This window comes from Neoarius graeffei, chromosome 18 (assembly GCF_027579695.1).
Source record: "Neoarius graeffei isolate fNeoGra1 chromosome 18, fNeoGra1.pri, whole genome shotgun sequence".
NCBI classification, from domain to species: Eukaryota; Metazoa; Chordata; class Actinopteri; order Siluriformes; family Ariidae; genus Neoarius; species Neoarius graeffei.
The window spans coordinates 38,197,083-38,222,383 of NC_083586.1; the positions used below are offsets into that span (position 1 = coordinate 38,197,083).

The following is a 25,301-nucleotide window of genomic DNA, read 5'->3' on the forward strand; positions in this document are numbered from 1 at the left end:
GGAGGTGAGGTTATGTTTTCACCTCTGTTTGTTTGTTTGTTTGTTTGTCTGTTCCCAATGTAATTCAAAAAGTAGTGAATGGATTTTGGTGAAATTTTAAGGAAAGCTGAGCCATGGGCCAAGGAACAACTGATTAGATTTTGATACAAATCTGAATATGTGGCTTGGCACTCTACCGAGTGCTTTTCTAGTTTTGGTATTTTTCCATTTTATTTACTCATCTCATCTCATTATCTCTAGCCGCTTTATCCTTCTACAGGGTCGCAGGCAAGCTGGAGCCTATCCCAGCTGACTACGGGCGAAAGGCGGGGTACACCCTGGACAAGTCGCCAGGTCATCACAGGGCTGACACATAGACACAGACAACCATTCACACTCACATTCACACCTACGGTCAATTTAGAGTCACCAGTTAACCTAACCTGCATGTCTTTGGACTGTGGGGGAAACCGGAGCACCCGGAGGAAACCCACGCGGACACGGGGAGAACATGCAAACTCCGCACAAAAAGGCCCTTGCCGGCCACAGGGCTCGAACCTGGACCTTCTTGCTGTGAGGCGACAGCGCTAACCACTACACCACCGTGCCGCTCCCATTTTATTTACTGAAAGAGCAAATTAAATAAATAATAGGGTTGGAAGAATGATGCGTTTTGCTGTATGTACTGTAAGTGCAAAAGTCTTAGGCACCCTATTTTTTCCATATACAACTACACAAGTTGTACCTCAGACAATCTATCTATTTTAGATAAAGTGTTCTCACACCAAATATTGACTTTGTTTCATTTATTACTGTTTACTGCTCTTTATATTCTTTGTTTCAATCTAGAATGATTTAATGTTATTAATATTAGTATATGGAGTTTTATAAGGAAAATAGCTGTAAGTTTTACTGAGCATCTTGCAGAACCAGCAACAATTCTTCTGGAGAATGATCCAGTTCAGGATATTCTATTTGACATTTTTCCAACATGACAGTTGATATGCTCCAGCTAATTTCTTCAGTAAATACTGTCAAGCTGGAAAGTCTACACACCCCTTTCACCTTCTCCATGTTTTATTACATTACAGACTTATTCTACAATAGATTGAGTTCATTTTTTGTCACAAAATTCTACAACACAAAATAGCCCATAATGACAAAGTGAAAGCAGGTTTTTAGAAAATATGCAATTTTATTTTACTGACAAAAATAGGTTATTTAAGGGTTACATATCTGTACACACCCTTAGCCTAATACTTGGTTGATGCACCTTTGGCAGCAATTACAGCTTCAAGGCGTCTTGGGAAAGAAGCTACAAGCTTGGCACACTTGTTTCTGGACATTTTTGTCCATTCCTCTTGGCATATCCTTGCAAGCTCCGTCAGGTTGGATGGGGAGCATCGGTACACAGCCATTTTCAGCTCCTTCCACAGATGTTCAATTGGATTCAGGTCTGGGCTCTGGCTGGGCCACTCAAGGACATTCACAGACTTTCTCTGAAGCCACTCCTTTGTTCTCTTGGCTGTGTGCGTCGGGTCATTGTCATGTTGGAAGGTAAACCTTCGCCCCAGTCTGAGGTCCAGAGCACTCTGGAGCAGGTTTTCTTCAAGGATCTCAATGTACTTAGCTGCATTAATCTTTCCCTCTATCAGGACTAGTCACCCCATTCCCACTGCTGAAAAATATCCCCACATCATGATGCTGCCACCGCCATGCTTCACTGTAGGGATGGCATTAACCAGGTGATGAGCGGTGCCTGGTTTCCTCCAGACGTGACGCTTGGTATTCAGGCCAAAAAGTTCAATTTTGGTTTCATCAGACCGGAGAATCTTGTTTCTCATGGTTTGAGAGTCCTCTAGGTGCCTTTTGGCAAACTCCAAGCAGGCTGTCATGTGCCTTTTACTAAAGAGTGACTTCCGTCTGACCACTCTACCATAAAGGCCTGATTTGTGGAGTGCTGCCTGGATGGTTGAGCTTCTGAAAGGTTCTCCCATCTCCACAAGGATATGCTGGAGCTCTGTCAGAGTGACCCTCAGGTTCCTGCTCACCTCCCTGGCCAAGGCCCGTCTTCCCTGATCACTCAGTTTGGCCAGGTGGCCAGGTCTAGGAAGATTCTTGGTGGTTCCAAACTTTTTCCATTTACAAATGATGGTGGCCACTGTGCTCTTTGGGACCTGTAAAGCTGCAGCAATTTTTCTGTACCCTTCTCCAGATCTATGCCTTGATGCAATCCTGTTTCTGAGGTCTGCCGATAATTCCTTTGACCCCATGGCTTGGAGTTTGCTCTGAAATGCACCGTCAACTGTGGGACCTTATATAGGCAGGTGTTGGCAATCCCCAATCATGTCCAATCAATTGAATTTACCACAGATGGACTCCAATTAAGTAGTAGAAATATCTCAAGCAGTATCAGTGGAAACAAAATGCACCTCAGCTCACTTTTGGGTGTCATATCAAAGATTGTGCACACTTGTGTACATATGATATTTTACATTTTGATTTTTAATAAATTAGCACAAATGTCTAAAAACTTTGTCATTATGGGCTATTTTGTGTAGAATTTTGTGACAAAAAATGAACTCAATCTATTGTAGAATAAGTCTGTAATGCAATAAAACATGGAGAAGGTGAAAGGGGTGTGCAGACTTTCCGGCTTGACTGTATACACAATAGTTTTCAAACTTGTATTTACTGTATATCATAAATTACACTTGGACAATTTTCTGTAAATATAAAACAAAAACTACATAGACATGAGTGTTTTACTGGGAAATATGTCACTCATATTTTTCATACAAACTACAGCTGGGACACTGAGTAACATATTTTCCAACATCTTCACTTGTGAGGAAATTGATGAATTGTTTTGATAAATTTGGGCACTTTTTGTTTGTGAATGTGTCTCTATAATAAAAAGAAAATCACACGTTAGCTTGAAGATATGAAGTTTCTCTTCTCGTGTTGAAAAATATTTCACTCATTCGCTTCACTCACTCATGAAATATACATTCACTACTAGAAGATAAATGTCATATCTTCGTGCAACCATGTAATATCCTCTATTTGTGTGTGTGTGTGTGTGTGTGTGTGTGTGTGTGAGAGAGAGAGAGAGAGAGAGAGAGAGAGAATGAATATTTCAACTGAATGAGATAGTTTTTCGTTATAGAGCCAGTTAACAGCATAGGAATTACAAAATATGTGATCTCAGTGACTTTGGCCTTGGTATGGTTGTTGGATTGTTTCCAATATTTCAGAGAATGCTGAGTTTTATGTTCTGAGATGCCATTCTGCTGCTTCATGTGAAATATAACTGAACCTCTTGACCTGTATCCAGAGGTGGACAGTAACAAAGTACATTTACTTGAGTACTGTACTTAAATACACTTTTTGAGTATCTGTACTTTACTTGAGTATTATTTTTTTAGGAAACTTATGACTTTAACTTCACTACATTTGAAAGACAAATATCGTACTTTTCACTCCATTACATTTCTATCAAGGTCCTCGTTACTTGTTACTATGAAGCAGCTTTGAAAGTGGATGTATTTTCCTTTTCTTTTCTAAAACGTGATTGGTTTTTTTTCCCAGGTGACACTGAGACAGCCGATCAGTAATCACTAAGAACACATCACATCCATAGACTGGATAAAATCAAGTTCAATGATTTCTCAGCAGCATTATTTAACATGATCAGTTGATGGCAGAATGGAAGGAGGCGGTTCTTCTGGGGAATGCATGCACTCATGGCTATACCGAGAACCCATGTTTCAGTTTTCTGAAAGGATTAAAGATACGTTTCGTTTTAAATGTTTCCTTTGTTTGCCAAAAACGAACCACATCACGGCCTACAAAAACTCGCAATCCAACCTGCGGAGACATATCGAGGGATATAAACGTTTTATTCCAAGAGAAAGTTTGCAATAAAGTTGTCTGTGCTTTTAGAGCTAGCGATAATGTTGCAATAGCTATGCAGTCTGGTTAGTCAAATGACTTTCTATGAATTTGCCCACTAAGTTGCCATCGCCTTGTCCACGGTTAACGTTTACACATAGCTAGTTAACTTGGACACTGTTAGTTAGCATGTAAAAATGGAGTTATGCTAACATGAATAACGTTAACTTATCTGAAGTCCTTTCAGAAATGTTTTAGTATAATCTTGCCAAATAAACAGAATGTAGAAATCTTTATTTTCTAGTAGCGTTAGCTATCCAATATGATTTTGAGTTTGAAAAGCGTTTGCTAGCATGTCAGGTGGAGCTTCACTGACTAGCTAGCTTAACATTAAACCACCATGATGGCACAGCATGCATTCATTTTGTGAATTCATATTTCTGTCTTTGGAAATGTTAATATTATAGCTTATCTGACCTTGCATAATTACTCTAGCTACTACACATTTTTTACCAGTAGCCAAAGAGGAAATCTAGCTAGCATCTTATTGATGATTCTGACAGTGCCAGAGTGTGTCAGAACACAACCATGTTGCTTTGTGGGGATGGGTAAGAGTGTTAAAATAAAAATAAATTGAAAATCACAATGGATCTTTTTTGTCAATTCACTTGTTTCATTTTGTAATGTTTTACCAGGCATTTATTCTACAGGTTCTACAAGTTAGTCAGTAAATCCAGTAGGTTACTTCAGAGGCATTCGGTTTTGTAAGCGTTGTGGCAATAATACAACGATGCGTTGACAGAAAATGTACTTTTAATACTTAAGTATTTTGAAAAGCAAGTACTTCAGTACTTAAGTAAAAATTTGACTGGACAACTTTCCCTTGTATTGGAGTAACATTTGACCAGTGGGATCTGTACTTTGACTTAAGTAATAAACTTGGGTACTAAAGTTGGGTACTTTGTCCACCTCTACCTGTATCTACGTGATTTTATGCATTGTGCTTCTACTACATGATTGGCTGACTGGATAAATGTACAATTGAACAAGTGCGCAGGTATTCCTATTAAAGTGGCAGGTGTGGTGAGTGAATGTAAAATGTAAATGTTTTGAGAATGATGACCATATTTAATAGATTTAAGTTGTAACATTAAGTAATATTTAAGGAGTACAACTTAGAAATATAACAAACTGATAGTACATATCTCAATACTCTAATAAATTATCACAATTATAAAAAAAACATAAGAAGAACCATCATAAAAGAGAACACGTAATCATTTTAAGGTAATGATTCACTGTTAATTATTATAAGATCCAATCATCATCTGTGTTGAATTATTTTTAATTTCAATAACTTGTTGTTATAAAGTTAAGTGGTGCTTACAGGATATGACATTACTGTTACTTCCTCCTCCTCCTCCTCCTCCGCTGCTCTGGGTGATGATCCTCCTCTCCACCAGCACTGGTTCTCCAGAACCAGAGCTAGAACCAAAGCTAGAGGTAGATGTGAGCACCTGCTGTGTGCTCAGTGAACTACTGCTACCCTCTGGGGTTTCACACACACACACACACACACACACACACACACACACACACACAGAAATGTTGAAATGGTCTGTAATATGAACAAGCTACCTTCTAAAACATGCTTAACATACTGTACAGTACTGTTTGTAACACACACTCGTCAGCATTCCCTAAACACACATAAGAGGACACTTACAATCAGCCATAGACTAAATAGCTTGCTAACTAACAAATACAACAACAAATAATAATAATAATAATAAAAATAATAATAGCTTATTTTGCTTGATAACTACTTGTACTAGTTACTATGGTAATTGTGCAGTTTGCTATTAGAAGGAATAATTCAATAAAACCGTTACATCAGCTTTTATGTAGAAATGGAGTATCAAACACTGGACCTGAAAAATTAAATGATATTTAAGAAATATTGTAATGGTTATGAATTTGATTTGTAAACTACAACTCTGTATTAGGGTCACTGTAGGTTAAAAATAATATGAAGCTGAAGCAGAGGGTAACAGTCCAAGAAAAAACTCAGAATTTCTGAGACTGAAGTCGAAAAGTTATGAGAAAAAACTCAGATATTCTCTGAGATTATAAAATAATGTTTGTTTGGGGGGGGGGGGGGGGGGGTTGTCAAGGAACCAGATCATTTCATTTTGCAAGGTTGGCTCAACCTCGTCACACCACAGATGGCTGAGCAGAGAGTTATAGGACATGCAGTCTTTCCTCCTTGACTGTGCAATATAAAAGATTATTATACATACAAGACACTTTTTTGAAGGAATAAAAACGTGTTCTATTCCCTTCTAGCGGGTTTCATTCATTTGGTTTGATAGCATGTAATATTGTTAGCATATCGCTTATCCTCCATGTATTATGTCACTCTACCCAATGGAGAATGAGTGTTCAATATGGTTTACGATATTGCATGGTTGTCAAGGCAACATGACTTCACACATTGGAGACGTAAAACTTCCACACTAGCGAGCGACTGTGACAATTTGTAAACAAGCATGGCTGCCAGGTTTGCATTGTTAAATACACAAGATTTTGAGAGAATTTTGAAAGAGAAAGACGCATTGAACACCCGAAAGGATTGTGTATGTATAATAATAATAATAATAATAATAATAATAATAATAATATTGGCTGGCTTTTTTAGTGGTACAGTATATATATATATATATATATATATATATATATATATATATATATACACGATATATATCCATGGTGCATATAGTGCCTTGCAAAAGTATTCATCCCCCTTGGTGTTTGTCCTGTTTTGTTGCATTACAAGCTGGAATTAAGATGGATTTTTGGAGGGTTACCACCATTTGATTTACACAACATGCCTACCACTTTAAAGGTGAAAATTGTTGTTTTATTGTGACACAAACAATAATTAAGATGAAAAGAAGAAATCTGGAGTGTGCATAGGTATTCACCCCCTTTCGTGTGAAACCCCTAAATAAGAGCTGGTCCAACCAATTCACTTCATAAGTCACATAATTAGTTGATTAAGATCCACCTGTGTGCAATCAAAGTGTCACATGATCTGTCACATGATGTCTGTATAAATCAGCCTGTTCTGGAAGGACCCTGACTCTGCAGCACTACTAAGCAAGCAACACGAAAACCAAGCAGCACTCCAAACAGGCCAGAGACAAAGTTGTGGAGAAGTATAGATCAGGGTTGGGTTATAAAAAATGTCCCAAACTTTGAATATCCCACAGAGCACCATTAAAGCCATGATGGCAAAATGGAAAGAAGATGTCACCACTACAAACCTGACAAGAGAAGGCCGCCCACCAAAACTTACAGACCGGGCAAGGAGGGCATTAATCAGAGATGCAACAAAGACACCAAAGATAACACTGAAGGAGCTACAAAGATCCACAGCGGAGATGGGAGTATCTGTCCATAGGACCACTTTAAGCCATACACTCCACAGAGCGGGGCTTTATGGAAGAGTGGCCAGAAAAAAAAGTAATTGCTTAAAAAAATCACGTATAGAGTTTGTCCAATAGCATGTGGCAGACTCCCCAAACACATGGAAGAAGATTCTCTGGTCAACTGAGACTAAAATTGAACTTTTTGGCCATCATAGGAAATGCCATGTGTGGTGCAAACCCAACACCCTGAGAACACCATCCCTACAGTGAAGCATGGTGGTGGCAGTATCATGCTGTAGAGATGTTTTTCATCTTTAGGGACAGGAAAGCTGGTCAGGACTGAAGGAAAGATGGATGGCACTAAATACAGGGCAATTCTGGAGGAAAACCTGTTTGAGTCAGCCAGAGGTTTGAAACTGGGACAAAGGTTCACGTTCCAGCAGGACAATGACCCTAAACATACTGCTAAAGCTACACTGGAGTGGTTTAAAGAGAAGCATTTAAATGTCTTGGAATGGCCTCGTCAAAGCCCAGACCTCAATCCAATTGAGAATCTGTGGCATAACTTGAAGATTGCTGTGCACCAACATAACACATCTAACTTAAAGGAGTTGGAGCAGTTTTGCCTTGAGGAATGGGCAAAAATCCCAGTGGCTAGATGTGCCAAGTGCCAATACCTATGCACACTCCAGATTTCTGTTTTTTCATCTTAATTATTGTTTGTGTCACAATTAAAAAAAAAAAATCTGCACCTTTAAAGTAGTAGGCATGTTGTGTAAATCAAATGGTGCTAACCCTCCAAAAATCCATTTTAATTCCAGTTTGTAATGCAACAAAACAGGACAAACACCAAGGGGGATGAATACTTTTGCAAGGCACTGTATATTTTGTGATATATTCAATTCAGCTAGCATGAACTCATCTTCAACTCATTCAGTATCATGCTAGCTGAATGGAATATATCTGATATACCACAAAAAATGCCAGCCAATATTATTTAAATAAAGTAGTAAGAGATTTTCAACTGCATTTCCCAGAATGCACTGCAGCCAGGAAATCAGGAACCACGACAATGTTTTTCTCATAAATTTGTGATTTCTTAATGTTGGAATTTCTGAGATTTTTCTTTGAATATCTGAGGGTTTTTTTTCCTTGCATATTTATGACTTTATAATCTCTGAGAATATCCGAGTTTCTTTCACGTAAATGTATGACTTTAATCTCGGAAATTCTGAGTTGTTTTCTCAGAATATTACCTCCTTACCTCAGCTCCATTTTTTTTTACCTACAGTGGCTCTAATATGCCATCATAGGAAACAAATCAAAAACATTATGATTAAAAATTTGTTTTCTCTTTCTTTTTTTCAGTTTTGCTCCATCTCTACAGTCATGTTGACTCTTTAATGCTAATAAAGTACTGCAATAACACATATTATAAAGACAGAAATTCCCCCAGGGCAGCTGAAGCAGTGAACACACACATACACACACAAATATACCCAGAGCAGTGGGTAGCTATGCTACAGCACCCAGGGAGCAGTTGGGGGTTAGGTGCCTTGCTCAAGGGCACTTCAGCCCAACCTCAGGCCACAGCTGCCCCATGTTAACCTAAACACATGTCTTTGGACTGTGGGAGAAACCCACGCAGACACGGGGAGAACATGCAAACTCTACACAGAAAGGCTCCCGTTGGCCAGTGGGCTTGAACCCAGACCCTTCTTGTTGTGAGGCAACAGTGCTAACCACTACACCACAATACCACCCAACAAGTGCACCATTCCTGAAGGTACTGCAATACCAGGTTGATGCATGGAGCGGAAGGATCAAGCCCCTATTCCAGCTCCCTTCTCTAAAAATTCATTTAATATAACAACCTCAGGGCGGCACGGTGGTGTAGTGGTTAGCGCTGACGCCTCACAGCAAGAAGGTCCTGGGTTCGAGCCCCGGGGCCGGCGAGGGCCTTTCTGTGCGGAGTTTGCATGTTCTCCCCGTGTCCACGTGGGTTTCCTCCGGGTGCTCCGGTTTCCCCCACAGTCCAAAGACATGCAGGTTAGGTTGACTGGTGACTCTAAATTGACCGTAGGTGTGAATGTGAGTGTGAATGGTTGTCTGTGTCTATGTGTCAGCCCTGTGATGACCTGACAACTTGTCCAGGGTGTACCCCGCCTTTCGCCCGTAGTCAGCTGGGATAGGCTCCAGCTTGCCTGCGACCCTGTAGAAGGATAAAGCGGCTAGAGATAATGAGATGAGATAACAACCTCATTTAGAGGACATATCAGATATTAAAATGATAAGAACAGATACTACCCCTCCTAGAACTGCCACCTTATTGTGGTGGAGGGGTTTGTGTGCTTGAATGATCCTAGGAGCTATGTTGTCGTGGGCATTATGCCCCTGTCAGGGTTTCCCAAGGCAGACAGGTCCTAGGTGACAGGCCAGACCAAGAGCAGTTCACCAAAACCCTTATGGAGAAACCATCGAGGACTGTGACGTCGCCCAGTATGGCGCAGCCGGGGCCCCACCCTGGAGCCAGGCCTGGGGTTGGGGCTCGTATGCGAGCGCTTGGTGGCCGGGCTTTTGCCCATGGGGCCCGGCCGGGCTTAGCCCGAAGAGGTGACATGGGCCCAACCTCCTGTGGGTTCACTACCCACAGAGGTAGCAGTAGGGGACCGGTGCAGTGTGGATTGGGTGGCAGTCAAAGGCAGGGGCCTCGACGACCTGATCCCCGGACACAGCGGCTAGCTGTTGGGACATGGAATGTCACTTCGCTGGGGGGGAAGAGCCTGAGCTTGTGCGGGAGGTTGAGAGGTACCGGCTAGAGATAGTCGGGCTCACCTCCACGCACAGCTTGGGCTCTGGAACCCAGCTCCTCGAGAGGGGCTGGACTCTCCACTTCTCTGGAGTCGCCCATGGTGAGCGGCGGCGGGCTGGTGTGGGCTTGCTTATAGCTCCCCATCTCAGCCACCATGTGTTGGAGTTTACCCCAGTGAACGAGAGAGTCACCTCTCTGCGCCTTTGGATTGGGGAGAGGGCTCTTGCTGTTGTTTGTGCCTACAGGCCGAATAGCAGTATAGAGTATCCGGCCTTCTTGGAGTCCCTGGGAGAGGTACTGGGGGTGCTCAGACTGGGGACTCCATTGTGCTACTGGGGGACTTCAATGCTCACGTGGGCAATGACAGTGACACCTGGAGGGGTGTGGTTGGGAGGAACGGCCTCCCTGATCTGAACCCGAGTGGTGTTTTGTTATTGGACTTCTGTGCTAGTCACAGTTTGTCCATAACAAACACCATGTTCAAGCATAGGGGTGTCCATAAGTGCCCGTGGCACCAGGACACCTTAGGACGGAGGTCGATGATAGACTTTGTTGTCGTTTCATCTGATCTCCGGCCCTATGTCTTGGACAGTCGGGTGAAGAGAGGGGCTGAGCTGTCAACTGATCACCACCTGGTGGTGAGTTGGATCCGCTGGCAGAGGAGGAAGCTGGACAGACCTGGCAGGCACACCCTTCATAATTTTTATGGACAGAATTTCTAGGCGCAGCCAGGGGCCGGAAGGAATCCTGTTTGGGAACCACAGGATTTCATCTCTGCTTTTTGCAGATGATGTTGTCCTGTTGGCTTCTTCAAACCAGGACCTTCAGCATGCACTGGGGTGGTTTGCAGTCGAGTGTGAAGCGGCTGGGATAAGAATCAGCACCTCCAAGTCCGAGGCCATGGTTCTCGACCGGAAAAGGGTGGCTTGCCCTCTCCAGGTTGGTGGAGAAGTCCTGCCTCAAGTGGAAGAGTTTAAGTATCTCGGGATCTTGTTCACGAGCGAGGGAAGGCTGGAGCGTGAGATCAACAGGCGGATCGGTGCAGCCTCCGCAGTGATGCGGTCGCTTTACCGGTCCGTCGTGGTGAAGGAGCTGAGCCAAAAGGCGAAGCTCTCAATTTACCAGTCGATCTACATTCTGACTCTCACCTATGGTCATGAGCTTTGGGTAATGACAGAAAGAACAAGATCATGGATACAAGCGGCCGAAATGAGTTTCCTTCGCAGGGTGGCTGAGCGCTCCCTTAGAGATAGGGTGAGAAGCACAGTCACTCGGGAGGAGCTCGGAGTAGAGCCGCTGCTGCTCCACATCGAGAGGAATCAGCTGAGGTGGCTCGGGCATCTTTTTCGGATGCCTCCTGGACGCCTCCCTGGGGAGGTGTTCCAGGCATGTCCCCCTGGGAGGAGGCCCCGGGGAAGACCCAGGACACGCTGGAGGGACTATGTCTCTCGGCTGGCCTGGGAATGCCTCGGTGTTCTTCCCGAGGAGCTGGCCAAGGTGTCTGGGGAAAGGGAAGTTTGGGCTTCCAGTGGCGCCGCCAGGCGTATGGCCGTACGCACTAGGCGTACCTTGGGGAGAGAGAGATTTTTTTTTAATTATAATTGTTACCTGAATGCTTTGGCAATGCAACATAATTTGAGAAAGAGAGAGAGAGAGAGGCGGCACGGTGGTGTAGTGGTTAGCGCTGTCGCCTCACAGCAAGAAGGTCCTGGGTTCGAGCCCCGGGGCCGGCGAGGGCCTTTCTGTGCGGAGTTTGCATGTTCTCCCCGTGTCCGCGTGGGTTTCCTCCGGGTGCTCCGGTTTCCCCCACAGTCCAAAGACATGCAGGTTAGGTTAACTGGTGACTCTAAATTGACCGTAGGTGTGAATGTGAGTGTGAATGGTCGTCTGTGTCTATGTGTCAGCCCTGTGATGACCTGGCGACTTGTCCAGGGTGTACCCCGCCTTTCGCCCGTAGTCAGCTGGGATAGGCTCCAGCTTGCCTGCGACCCTGTAGAAGGATAAAGCGGCTAGAGATAATGTGATGATGTGATGTGAGAGAGAGAGAGAGAGACGTGTGTGTGCCAGCGCATTTGTGTGCTTCAGGAGTGGGCGGGGTGTGCGTGACCAAGAAAGCTCATTGGTCAATGCAGATATACTTTTCTTGCACCACTGAGATTCTCTCCAGTTTTGAGAAACAGAGACAGACAATCGCCAGTAGTCAGAGCTTGTGCGAGAATTTATTGAGAAGCGAGTCAAAATGAGTAAATGAACCCTGAAACAAACGAGCTTGTTTCAGACTTTTACGAAAAAGTCCAAAAGCAGTGATCCAGGGGTGTCATCTGCTTGCCAGTCCTCTCCAGTATCAGCTAGTAACACGGCACCGGCAGCTTCCACTCCTCCGCAACCTAGCAGCAGTACGCTGCAGCTGGATGCTAGCTCAAGGCTCACTGGGCTTGCGCTCATGAACATTCATTTTGATATGGAGATTGACAGCGAAGAGATTATGAGGCAGTTCGACGCTACAGGTAGAAGACGAATTAACTTTAAATAGGCACAATTTTGCTCGGTGATTGGGTGCGCCTTTACTTAGCGCTTGGTGGCCTGGGGACAGGACTGTGCTTGCGGTGTAGGTCTGTGTGTACTCGTGCGTGCGGTAGTGCTGAGCAAGTTCACTAGATTCTAATCGAGGCTATAAAGAGTTTATTGTTTATTGTCGTGTGTAGTTCACATATGTTGTTCAAATATCAGCCTGTGTTCATGGAAGGCTATTGTTCAATTTCAAGTTAAAGTTCTATCGTTGTTTTGTGTATAAGCCTATAGATTGACTCTTCATAGAAACTGCAGCACGCAAGCATTTTTTTTTTGGGGGGGGGGGGGGATTACACCGCTAGTGCGTACCTTACAGTTCAACCCTGCAGGCGCCCCTGTGGGCTTCCATGCTTAGACTGCTGCCTCCGCGACCCGGTCCCGGATAAAGCGGAAGAAGACAAGACGAGATGAGAAGAACAGATACTACACTTGATCTTAGCCAAAAGGCCAAGAAGCAAACCAGAAATAATGAAGCGAGAAAGAATCACTCAAAAATCTGATCCCTCATCAATCTGAGCAAAATTTCCACAATAAAGGAAGCAGCTTCTTCAAATCCTTCTATCTGTTAAATTAAAGACTTCACAGTTATAAGACAATTCTGTGGATCTTAGAAGAGGATTCACATCCACTGTTCAAATAATCCATCCATCCATTATCTGTAGCCACTTATCCTGTTCTACAGGGTCGCAGGCAAGCTGGAGCCTATCCCAGCTGACTATGGGCGAGAGGCAGGATACACCCTGGACAAGTTGCCAGGTCATCGCAGGGCTGACACAGAGACACAAACAACCATTCACACTCACGGTCAATTTAGAGTCACCAATTAGCCTAACCTGCATGTCTTTGGACTGTGGGGGAAACCGGAGCACCCGGAGGAAACCCACACAGACACGGGGAGAACATACAGACTCCACACAGAAAGGCCCTCGCTGGCTGCTGGGCTCAAACCCAGGACCTTCTTGCTGTGTGGCAACAGTGCTAACCACTACACCACCGTGTCGCCAATGTTCAAATCAATTTATGGCAAAAAAGTTACCTTAACTTTGTTTTCCTCCTTACCTTTCCCTGAAACACCTGATCTTCCCTCTGCGTTCACAAGCTCAGCTGTGATTAAATTGTCCATTCCATGTTCACTAATCAAAAGCAAAAACCAGAGAGCTGTTATATTTTCCAAATGTCCAAAAACATACCAAAATTTCACATCATATCAAATATAGTTTACTCACGCAACAAGAATGATCACAAACAATATCAAGTTTACTGTCTACTGTTACACACCTTAGCATCTGGTTATGATACAACAAAATAAAAAATATATATTCATGTTCAGTAAAAGGTTCTGAAACAGTTTTAATATGATTTAGATATTGGTGGTGGGATTCAGAAAAAATAACATGAGTGGTTAATGTAGAATTATGAAGTTTATGCACCAATATGAGAAATAAATGCTATGAAATAGAAGTTTGTACCATTTACTTATACTGATTCCTTCGTGTCATTCTTTTTTTTTAATACAGCACTAGACAAATTTGTTCAAACCTGTACTTAACACTACACCACACTATGCTTAAAGTCAGGTAATAATATCTCACACAGTGCATATAAAAACTCACTTTTAATAATGCGTTTTACAAGTACACACTTACCACACTTGATAGAGCCAAACTCCATCCTGGATCGCTCTGCCTCACCTGAGCTACCCTTGATAAGTAAAGAAATCAGAGCCTAACACACCCTATGAAGAAATTTAAGCTATGGCATCAATCGTCCTAGATACACATTTCAAATACTGCAGGTTTCAACATGACCTGTCTCCTCAAGGCAGCATCTCTATGAAAATGTATACATGAATACTCTTTTTAATCCATAAAAAGCTTTTTTTGTATGTTGAATGTTCTAAATTACTAAAAAAAACAACAAGAAACAAAACATTTTCTTGCTGTCAAAAACAAAGCCTTAATTCTAAATATTCTTGATTCAAAAGGACACCACAGTCTTCTAAACTTAGGATAAGATCAATAGTTATCACAGTTCCTCTTTTTCTTCTTTTAGCTGTTCCCGTTAGGGGTTGCCACAGCCGATCACCCAGATCCACATATTCGATTTTTACACCAGATGCCCTTCCTGTCGCAACCCTCCCCAGTCTATCTGGGCTTGGGACCTGCACTAAGTATGTACTGGCTTGTGCAGGTGGCTGGGTATTTTACCTAATCTGCATGTCTTTGAACTGTAAAGGAAACCCACACAGAACACCATGAAGTTCAAACCTAGAACCTTCTTGATGAGAGGTGACAGTGCTAACCACTGTGCTACCACCATTGCATCAATGATAGTTGTGTGGCTGCTATGGTCACTTTTATCTCAGATGAAATACAAGTCAAGAACCTTTATAGTAACTGAGCTGTTGAGAGACACAACCATCCAAAAGTGGCTCTCTGGATCTCCGAGCTTTTGGAATCACAACCTTCAGGTCACACAATCAACCAAATTTGACAGATAGATAGGCAGATAGATTTTATTGTTTATTTAGGATGTAATTTATTCTTGTTTTAGGAATTTTGTAAAAAGTTCCCTCGAGATGTTTTTCAGGGTTAGCCTGGTGAGACAACCCAAATATCTGCTAAAATAAGTTGAAAATAGTATAAAAAGTCAAAGTAAAAATAGTTTTAAACAAGGACAAAAGCTGCAGAGCTGCCATCCTAAACGTTGAGCTGAAATGCAGTTTAAAATGTTACTATTAAAACAGTATTCAGCTATTCATCATTCATTCCATTCACTGGTCCCCGTCAGTTCGACAATGGGGAACCCGTGTAGCCCTTTGGTGGCACTTCTTGTATCTCTCTTCTGCTATAGACAACAGCCTTGTTTCGCAGAGTTGCATTCCCTTATAGAGCTGCGATCTTCAGGCCTAGTGGTCCAAGGAAGTTCTAAACCTGGACTGGCTGTCAAATCCAAAGACTTTGAGATCTTCCTTAGCACAGTCTTTCCATCTCTTCCTTGGTCTTCCCCTAGAATGTATGCTGTGTCTCAATTCTCCAAACAGCAATTGCTTGGGAATTCTATTGTCATCCTTCCGGGATATGTGGCTGAGCCATCGGAGCCTGTTGCTTCTGAGAATGGTCTCTATCCTCATTGTTTTCGCCCATTGCAGCACTTCAGCGTTGGTCACACGCTGCCACCATTTCACATTTAGGATCTGATGGACAGATCTTTGATGAAACATCTTAAGACGGTGTATATGATGGGCTAAGGTGGGCCATGTTTCTGAGCCATAGAGAAAAGATGGCAGGACTGTGGCTTTGTATACAGATAACTTGCTGCGTATAGTTAGACCTTTCCTCTCCCAACATTTGGATCATAAAGCATTAAAGGCTGCCGCACTTCGAGAAACTCTCTTCTGGATCTCTGTGTCATCGGACATATTGCCTCCGAGATATGTGAATGTATGAGCAGTTTTAGTTGGAAGTCATCAATTTTAATGGCTGGAGGATGGTCACACTGGACATACATTACCTCTGCCTTTGGTTTACTGATTGTGAGACCCCAGGTATTGCAAGAGTTAGTCAATGCCCTGACACCTTCCTGTAATTCCGGGGTATTCATCATCCATTCATTATCTGTAGCCACTTATCCTGTTCTACAGGGTCACAGGCAAGCTGGAGCCTATCCCAGCTGACTATGGGTACACCCTGGACAAGTCACCAGGTTATCACAGGGCTAACACAGAGACAGACAACCATTCACACTCACATTCACACCTATGGTCAATTTAGAGCTACCAATTAGCCTAACCTGCATGTCTTTGGACTGTGGGGGAAACTGGAGCACCCGGAGAAAACCCACGCAGACACGGGGAGAACATGCAAACTCCACACAGAAAGGCCCTCGCTGGCCGCTGGGCTCAAACCCAGGACCTTCTTGCTGTGAGGCGACAGTACACCACTGTGCCGCCCCATGTGTCAATCATATAAGCAAATTAAATCTTAATAACTTAGGAATAAATAATATAGCAGTCTCCTGCTATACTGTATATCACAATTATTTTTTGTTTGTTTGCTTTTTTTAATTAAATCCACCAATCATGAAGCAGAGGCAATTCTATTGACCTGCCAATTCAAAAAGCACTTCCTGTTGGACAAGCATTCACACATACGAGCATATTGACGTGGTTTGGACGTCAATATGCTCGTTCAAAACATGGTTCAAAGATATATGTAGGGTATATGTTTGAACTCTAAATTTCAAAACATAACTTCTGGATAAATCTCTGATTCCACCTTCGTGCCTCCATCAGTCTCAGAGCTTCAATAGAAAAGCACTTTGCCAGCTTGAAGGTGTTTACTTCAGATAGTGAAAATACAAAATTTGATCCTCACACGTGTAATAAATCGATAATTTATTGCACAAACAACCCGATCCAATGTCCTCAAACTATTTTACAAACCTATAAGCTATGTATATTTGATCAAAATTAGGGATGTAAATTGTAAAGATATCAAAAGGACGGGAAGCACATCATAGCACAGGCAACCCAAGCAAAGATATCATTCAAGTAATAAAATGAGCAGATATGCACAAATAAAAACAACAGAAGTAGAAATAGAAAGCCTGGTTTTCCAATAAAACAGGAAAATAAAACCACGTCTCTAAAACAGAATTCATTGTATCACAGATTCGAATAGGGTCAGTTTTATGGGAGAACTTTAAGACGATACAAACCTGTTCTGTGTCAATTTTAATGATGAAACCGAAAAGTCTTTGTTCTGGTGGTAATTTTTTTTCATTGCTTTTTGTTATTCCTTTACAAAGGAAAGACAGAGACTCACAAATGTGGGGAAAAAATCCCATCATATGGTGTCCAAATGCACCATTTGCATTCCTTATAAATCACCTACGATCCACAAAATGCAGTTTATGAAGGTCTCGTCCTTGTTTTCTTTCTTTTTTCCTCTAAAATTTAGATGCCAGTCTTTCAAAACCCTTCACGTTCAACACATCACTATAAATAACCCCAGTGATTCAGAAAGAATATAAATATACTTTCACTGCACAGTTCCAGACATTACAACTGCGTGTGTGTGTGTGTGTGTGCGCACGCACCTGTCTATCCCAAGGCTAGTGATTATGGGATGTTTCCCAGCCTTTGAAATTGTTACTAATATGATCATACAATTGCAGTGATTCATGTTTTATGACCACAAATACCAGTGATGCTGTAGTTAAATCCCTACTGGTGTGTAAATGTTGTGTCAGTTGCTTCTTGGCTTTGCTTTAGCATACAGTACAGATGAGTCACCCAAGGCCAGTACTGATAACCTTACACCTTATTACAGCTAATCAAAAAAAATTTTCTTACTAATATATTGTGGAGAAATTATAATTCTCTTATGAGTCTTCTGAATTGTTTGGATGGTTGATAGTTTAACTTTCTAAAGCTTTTCTGCTTATAATTGATGGTTATACATGCTCAGGAAAAAAAAAGGTCTTCAAAAGATGCTTTGAGTTTTTGGTAGAGATTCCCATTTAAGGTTTTACCGACGGACAAAAATAAAAGTGTAAAAGTGTAAAGTTCTGCATAGAGCCTTTAAAGGTATTTTCTAATATAGTTACAGTGGAGCACATCACAAGCCATTATTATCAAAGTTATAAATATTATACTTATTATTGAGTTCTCTTGTTATTAGTGTGTTTGACTAGCCCAGGCTAGTGTTTGACTGGCTGTCTGAATTGATTCGATTTCATTTAAACCTTTCGGCACGGTGGTGTAGTGGTTAGCGCTGTTGCCTCACGGCAAGAAGGTTCTGGGTTCAAACCTCATGGCTGACTGAGGCCTTCCTGTGTAGAGTTTGCATGTTCTCCCAATGTCTGCGTGGGTTTCCTCCTGGTGCTCTGGTTTCCCCCCACAGTCCAAAGACATGCAGTTAGGTTAACTGGCTACTCTAAATTGCCCATAGGTGTGTGTGTGTGTGTAGAAAGGAACTGGCCACCCTACTGCTGCAATTCTGGCCAAGTCAACCAAGCATGGTTTGCCTCAAGCCCAGATCGGGTTCGACAGTGACAACAATGAATCCAAACCTTCCCGGCTCAAAAGGCAGTATGCCTATAAATAAGGTCAATAAGTTCAGGAATAGAAAGCTCCACTGATCTAATAAATAAACTGTATTATTTATAATATTATTAATATCATTGTGAAGTGAACATTGTGGGTGGGTCCATGAATTTATTAGTTAAAAGGGTCCTTGGTACCAAAAAATTAACTAACTGATCAACCAACTAAACAAATAAATAAATAAATGTCTGGTATCTTAATGCATCCATTGATGGTTGATTCGGTTTTACAACAATTGAATGATCCTTTCAGATATTTATAATCCCTGGAAGATTTTTTGTGCTGAAAATTATTCAAGAAAAAAAGCCTACATTTTAATTTTTCTTCACCTGGTTAATTTTTTGCATGAATGTCATTCAAGCATGGTTAAAGACCCATGGATAGCCCTAGTCATAGTCCATGAATAGAGCTTTATGAACCTATAAATGATTCTTATCAGCACAATAGCAGTACTGACGAGGAAATATGAATGTAGAATGTTATACCAGCACTACTAAATGTTTCATAACGTAAAACATACAAGGAGCCGCAGAAGTAGCAGTAATGACACATGAAGCCTATCTAAAGCCCTGCTTGGATTTGTAAACTGATATTTCTGCAGCATTGCAAAACAAATAAAAATAAAAACTTTTATATATGTTACATTATATCTCCACTGTAAACCTTAAAAACAAATTAAATGCTAAACAAAAACGTGTTATAAGTATGGAGTGCTGAAAGACTCACCTGTTGCCTCTGATTGGAGAAACGTCTCACGCCGTGTTCCCGTGTTTGGTGCCAGTATTATACTCACGCTGTGGTTCTGATCAGGTCTGGTGACACAGAAGCCAGGTATGTGGGACCTTACTGCAGAGAGCTTATCTCTGACTCACGCACAACTGTACAAGTTCGAACAAGGTGAGGGGCAAGCATCTTTTTAAGTCAGAAAAGGTAAGACCCTCGAGGCAGTGTAATTTCAGTTCTGTGTTTCGTTTTCGCTCCTACATATCCAAGTCATAATCACGACCCAAAACTCAGATTTTTCATTCAAATAATATATTTTTTAAATCTTTAAACATCTACTCATGGACCATGTGGTCTAGATGGAAGAAAATGTTTAAAACATCTTCCTCGTCGCCTGTTTAGGAGAGTCACAAAATATAATTTTAGAACATAGATTTAATGAAGAGAGAATTTTTGTGTGTTTTGATATTGAGAAGAATATTAGGGACAGTATCGATTCAGGTTTTTAAAGACTGGACAATTACAGTTTAACTTCAGTAGCAATTCTAAACCACATAATGGTACCAAAAATATATATGGAGGTGTGTTTGAATAAATATGGAGGTATTTTTCAATGTCGAGGGTTTGACTGGGTGATATTTAAAAATAGGGTAGTGTTTTAAAAATAGGGTAGTGAAGGATAGTATTTTATAAAACACATATGACAGAGATGGAATGTTATGAAACACTCACAATATGATAACCACACCACCCAGTCTCATGATTTTTATGCCTCCGCCACCATATGGTGCAGGAGGCATTATGTTTTCGGGTTGTCCGTCTGTCCGTGCGTCTGTGCGTGCGTCCGTCCGACCCGAAAACTTGTGAACACGATATCTCAAAGGCTAATGAAAGGAATTTCACCAAACTTTCACCATTTGTGCACTATGGGACAAACATGAACTGATTAGATTTTGAGATCAAAAGGTCTAAGGTCAAGGTCACTGTGAGGTCAAATGTCTGTCCGCAAACCTTGTGAACACAATATCTCCAAGGCAAATGAAAGGAATTTCACCAAACTTTCATCATTTGTGCATTTGGGGACAAAGATAAACTGATTAGATTTTGAGATCAAAAGGTCTAAGGTCAAGGTCACTGTGAGGTCAAATGTCTGTCCGCATGCGTCCGTCCCGAAACCTTGTGAACGCGATATCTCAAAGGCTAATGAAAGGAATTTCACCAAACTTTCACCATTTGTGCACTTTGGGACAAACATGACCTGCTTAGATTTTGAGATCAAAAGGTCTAAGGTCAAGGTCACTGTGAGGTCAAATGTCTGTCCAAAAACCTCGTGAATACAATATCTCCAAGGCAGATGAAAGGAATTTCACCAGACTTTCACCATTTGTGGATTTGGGGACAAACATGAACTGATTAGATTTTGAGATCAAAAGGTCTAAGGTCAAGGTCACTGTGAGGTCAAATGTCTGTCCGAAAACCTTGTGAACACAATATCTCCAAGGCTGATACAAGTAATTTCACCAGGTCACGATTACTGTGAGGTCAAATGTCCATCCCCAAATCACAACTTAATAAGGCATGTAGTCTACCGGGCAGAGGCATCCCCATCGACACCGTTGTCATCGAGTTCTATCTAGTTCTTTTGGGTATACATTGTTTTATTTTGTCCACCTGGGATTCCTCTAGGTTCTCTCCAATTTTCCAAGAACTTGCCCAAAGTTGAAGTGTCCATGGTAACTTGCCCCTAATTGTGCATGTGTGTGTGTGTGTGTAGCATGCATTCCTGCCTTGTGCCAAATGTTCCTGCAATAGGCTTTGGATTCACCATGACCCCGACCAGGATAAAGTGGTTACTGAAGTTCCATCCATCCATCCATCCATCCATCCATCCATCCATCCATCCATCCATCCATTATCTGTAGCCACTTATCCTGTTCTACAGGGTCGCAGGCAAGCTGGAGCCTATCCCAGCTGACTATGGGTGAGAGGCGGGGTACACCCTGGACAAGTCGCCAGGTTATCGCAGGGCTGACACAGAGACAAACAACCATTCACACCTACGGTCAATTTAGAGCCACCAGTTAACCTAACCTGCATGTCTTTGGACTGTGGGAGAAACCGGAGCACCCGGAGGAAACCCATGCAGACACGGGGAGAACATGCAAACTCCGCACAGAAAGGCCCCCATCGAACCCAGGAACTTCTTGCTGTGAGGCGACAGTGCCTAACCACTACACCACCATGCCACCCAGTTACTGAAGTTGAACGAATGAATATGTTTTCAAGAGAAATTACTTTCACATCCATTTATTAAAGGATTTCAGGAAACTGGTCATATTTTCTGATTATACTGATCATACACTTAGCAGACACTCTTATCCAGAGCGATGTACAACATACCTAGAGCAGCCTGGGGAATAGCCGGGGGTTAGGTGCCTTGCTCACGGGCACTTCAGCCATTCAGCATCAGTACTTTACAGCGAACTGCTAGCTCACTGTTAAAATGGCTCTTGTGCAATATACCTACTTACTTGTGCAATACTTACACATGCAATTCCACCTGTATAATACACTTATGTTAACTGTATATCTGAAAACCTGTTAATTTTTGCAAATGTGTTAATTTTTATTTTTAATTTGTAGTTTATTTCTTTTATATATATCCTTAGTACTTTTGCACTACTCCTTCACTGCCTTATCTTTTTCTCTTTCTATATTTTGCTGCTGTAACAATGTAAATTTCCACTTGTGGGATAATTAAAGGCTAGTTTATCTTATTATGCTGGTCCAGGGATTCAAACCAGTACCCTTTTGGTCCTAAAGCTGCTTCACTAACCATTAGGCCATGCACATTGTACTTGCTAAGCGGATCACTCTCATATTACAATATCATATTACAATTACAATACTATTGCATATCCATGCAATATAATATTAAGGTTAACGTTAAAGAAATATTTCACTCTTTTTTTAATCAGTGGTCATTCAATCACTGTCCAGAAGTTTATAAAAATGAGCTATTTCAGATGTTGATCAATTTCATTGCTAAAAGTGGTCATTTTAACAAAATACATTCTCATAAAGGGTCCTTCAAGGGTTCTTCAGTGGGTTCTTTGCTATAGTTTGTTTGTAAAGCTTTAAGTTTCTGATGTAACCTCATCAAGAAAACTTTAAAGGTTACACCACAGGGACAAGTGAAGATCTTGTAATGTTTTCTAAACATAACCCTTTTTCTAAGAGTGTAGTTTGTTGGCATTGCTTGTGGAAAATAGTTTTTATTCTCAGCCATATAAAAAAATCACGACGTCTCTCGAAATTCCTCATACATCATCCAAAATCTGATATAAACCCTCAGCATCAACAGGAAGGTATTTGAGGTTAGAGGTGGATTTCACTGAGTAAATATACTAGATCATAATGCTCAAATATTCCTCTGTGTGTTCAGATTCATGTCCAATAAGATTTAAAGGTGCCTGAATGGAATGTTGATGCAGTTGTTAGGATAATACTGTAGATTTAGCAACTTCCAGTTATGATGTTATTTAGTGTAGTTTTAAATGCTGGCCCCTAAAACTCAGGGCATATTAATCAGTGACTCTCATCTCATCTCATTATCTGTAGCCACTTTATCCTGTTCTACAGGGTCGCAGGCAAGCTGGAGCCTATCCCAGCTGACTACGGGCGAAAGGCGGGGTACACCCTGGACAAGTCGCCAGGTCATCACAGGGCTGACACATAGACACAGACAACCATTCACACTCACATTCACACCTACGGTCAATTTAGAGTCACCACTTAACCTAACCTGCATGTCTTTGGACTGTGGGGGAAACCGGAGCACCCGGAGGAAACCCACGCGGACACGGAGAGAACATGCAAACTCCGCACAGAAAGGCCCTCGCCGGCCACGGGGCTCGAACCCAGGACCTTCTTGCTGTGAGGCGACAGCACTAACCACTACACCACCGTTCCGCCCATCAGTGAATCTAAAAAAAAATAATAATATTCAATACATAGTATGGATTATTTATTAACTACAATTATTAAGCCTTTCCTTTATTTTTTCTATCATGGAAAAGTCTTCAGTATGAAGGAATTTCTCTTTTCTCAGTAACAAACTGCATTCTTGTCTTACCTTTTTTTTGTCAGAAAGATGTTTATACCTGCAATAATATTAGTGATAACAAAAACTAACTTGTTTCGCTGATGAAAAAAGTTTGCAAATTGCAAAAGTTTGTACACCCCAAATTACAAATTACAGGTCAAAAGTTTGTACACCCCATTCATTCACAGGCTTTTCTGTATTTGGACTATTTTCTACATTGTAGAACAATACTGAAGACATCAAAACTATGAAAAAAACATATGGGACATATCTGGAATTACAACCCCGATTCCAAAAAAGTTGGGACAAAGTACAAATTGTAAATAAAAATGGAATGCAATGATGTGGAAGTTTCAAAATTCCATATTTTATTCAGAATAGAACATAGATGACATATCAAATGTTTAAACTGAGAAAATGTATCATTTAAAGAGAAAAATTAGGTGATTTTAAATTTCATGACAACAACACATCTCAAAAAAGTTGGGACAAGGCCATGTTTACCACTGTGAGACATCCCCTTTTCTCTTTACAACAGTCTGTAAACGTCTGGGGACTGAGGAGACAAGTTGCTCAAGTTTAGGGATAGGAATGTTAACCCATTCTTGTCTAATGTAGGATTCGAGTTGCTCAACTGTCTTAGGTCTTTTTTGTCGTATCTTCCGTTTTATGATGCGCCAAATGTTTTCTATGGATGAAAGATCTGGACTGCAGGCTGGCCAGTTCAGTACCCAGACCCTTCTTCTACGCAGCCATGATGCTGTAATCGATGCAGTATGTGGTTTGGCATTGTCATGTTGGAAAATGCAAGGTCTTCCCTGAAAGAGACGTCGTCTGGATGGGAGCATATGTTGCTCTAAAACCTGGATATACCTTTCAGCATTGATGGTGTCTTTCCAGATGTGTAAGCTGCCCATGCCACATGCACTAATGCAACCCCATACCATCAGAGATGCAGGCTTCTGAACTGAGCACTGATGATAACTTGGGTCGGCCTTCTCCTCTTTAGTCCGAATGACACGGCGTCCCTGATTTCCATAAAGAACTTCAAATTTTGATTCGTCTGACCACAGAACAGTTTTCCACTTTGCCACAGTCCATTTTAAATGAGCCTTGGCCCAGAGAAGACGTCTGCGCTTCTGGATCATGTTTAGATACGGCTTCTTCTTTGAACTATAGAGTTTTAGCTGGCAACGGCGGATGGCACAGTGAATTGTGTTCACAGATAATGTTCTCTGGAAATATTCCTGAGCCCATTTTGTGATTTCCAATACAGAAGCATGCCTGTATGTGATGCAGTGCCGTCTAAGGGCCCGAAGATCACGGGCACCCAGTATGGTTTTCCGGCCTTGACCCTTACGCACAGAGATTCTTCCAGATTCTCTGAATCTTTTGATGATATTATGCACTGTAGATGATGATATGTCCAAACTCTTTGCAATTTTACACTGTCGAACTCCTTTCTGATATTGCTCCACTATTTGTTGGCGCAGAATTAGGGGGATTGGTGATCCTCTTCCCACCTTTACTTCTGAGAGCCGCTGCCACTCCAAGATGCTCTTTTTATACCCAGTCATGTTAATGACCTATTGCCAATTGACCTAATGAGTTGCAATTTGGTCCTCCAGCTGTTCCTGTTTTGTACCTTTAACTTTTCCAGCCTCTTATTGCCCCTGT

At 41.7% G+C, this 25,301-nt stretch overlaps 1 protein-coding gene and 2 pseudogenes across 8 annotated transcripts in view; all 3 read right to left on the bottom strand.

Annotated features, from left to right (window-relative positions):
• col17a1a (collagen, type XVII, alpha 1a) overlaps positions 1–17,425 on the bottom strand; it is a 71,496-nt gene extending 54,071 nt beyond the window's left edge. For 7 of the 8 annotated variants that reach the window (XR_009650546.1, XM_060898779.1, XM_060898780.1 and 4 more), the window contains exons 1-4: positions 17,407–17,425; positions 14,334–14,388; positions 13,747–13,820; positions 5,261–5,422 (exon numbers count right to left, since the gene is read on the bottom strand). Coding sequence is in view for 7 of the 8 variants with exons in the window: in XM_060898779.1 (XP_060754762.1) it covers positions 5,261–5,422; positions 13,747–13,810 (226 nt within the window). In the remaining variant the exon portion in view is untranslated. The remainder of the gene's footprint in view (positions 1–5,260; positions 5,423–13,746; positions 13,821–14,333; positions 14,389–17,406) is intronic. The other variant, XM_060898783.1, reaches the window with a different exon arrangement.
• On the bottom strand, positions 9,069–9,228 carry LOC132866913 (U2 spliceosomal RNA; annotated as a pseudogene).
• On the bottom strand, positions 12,999–13,146 carry LOC132866863 (U2 spliceosomal RNA; annotated as a pseudogene).
• Positions 17,426–25,301: the final 7,876 nt, after the last annotated feature.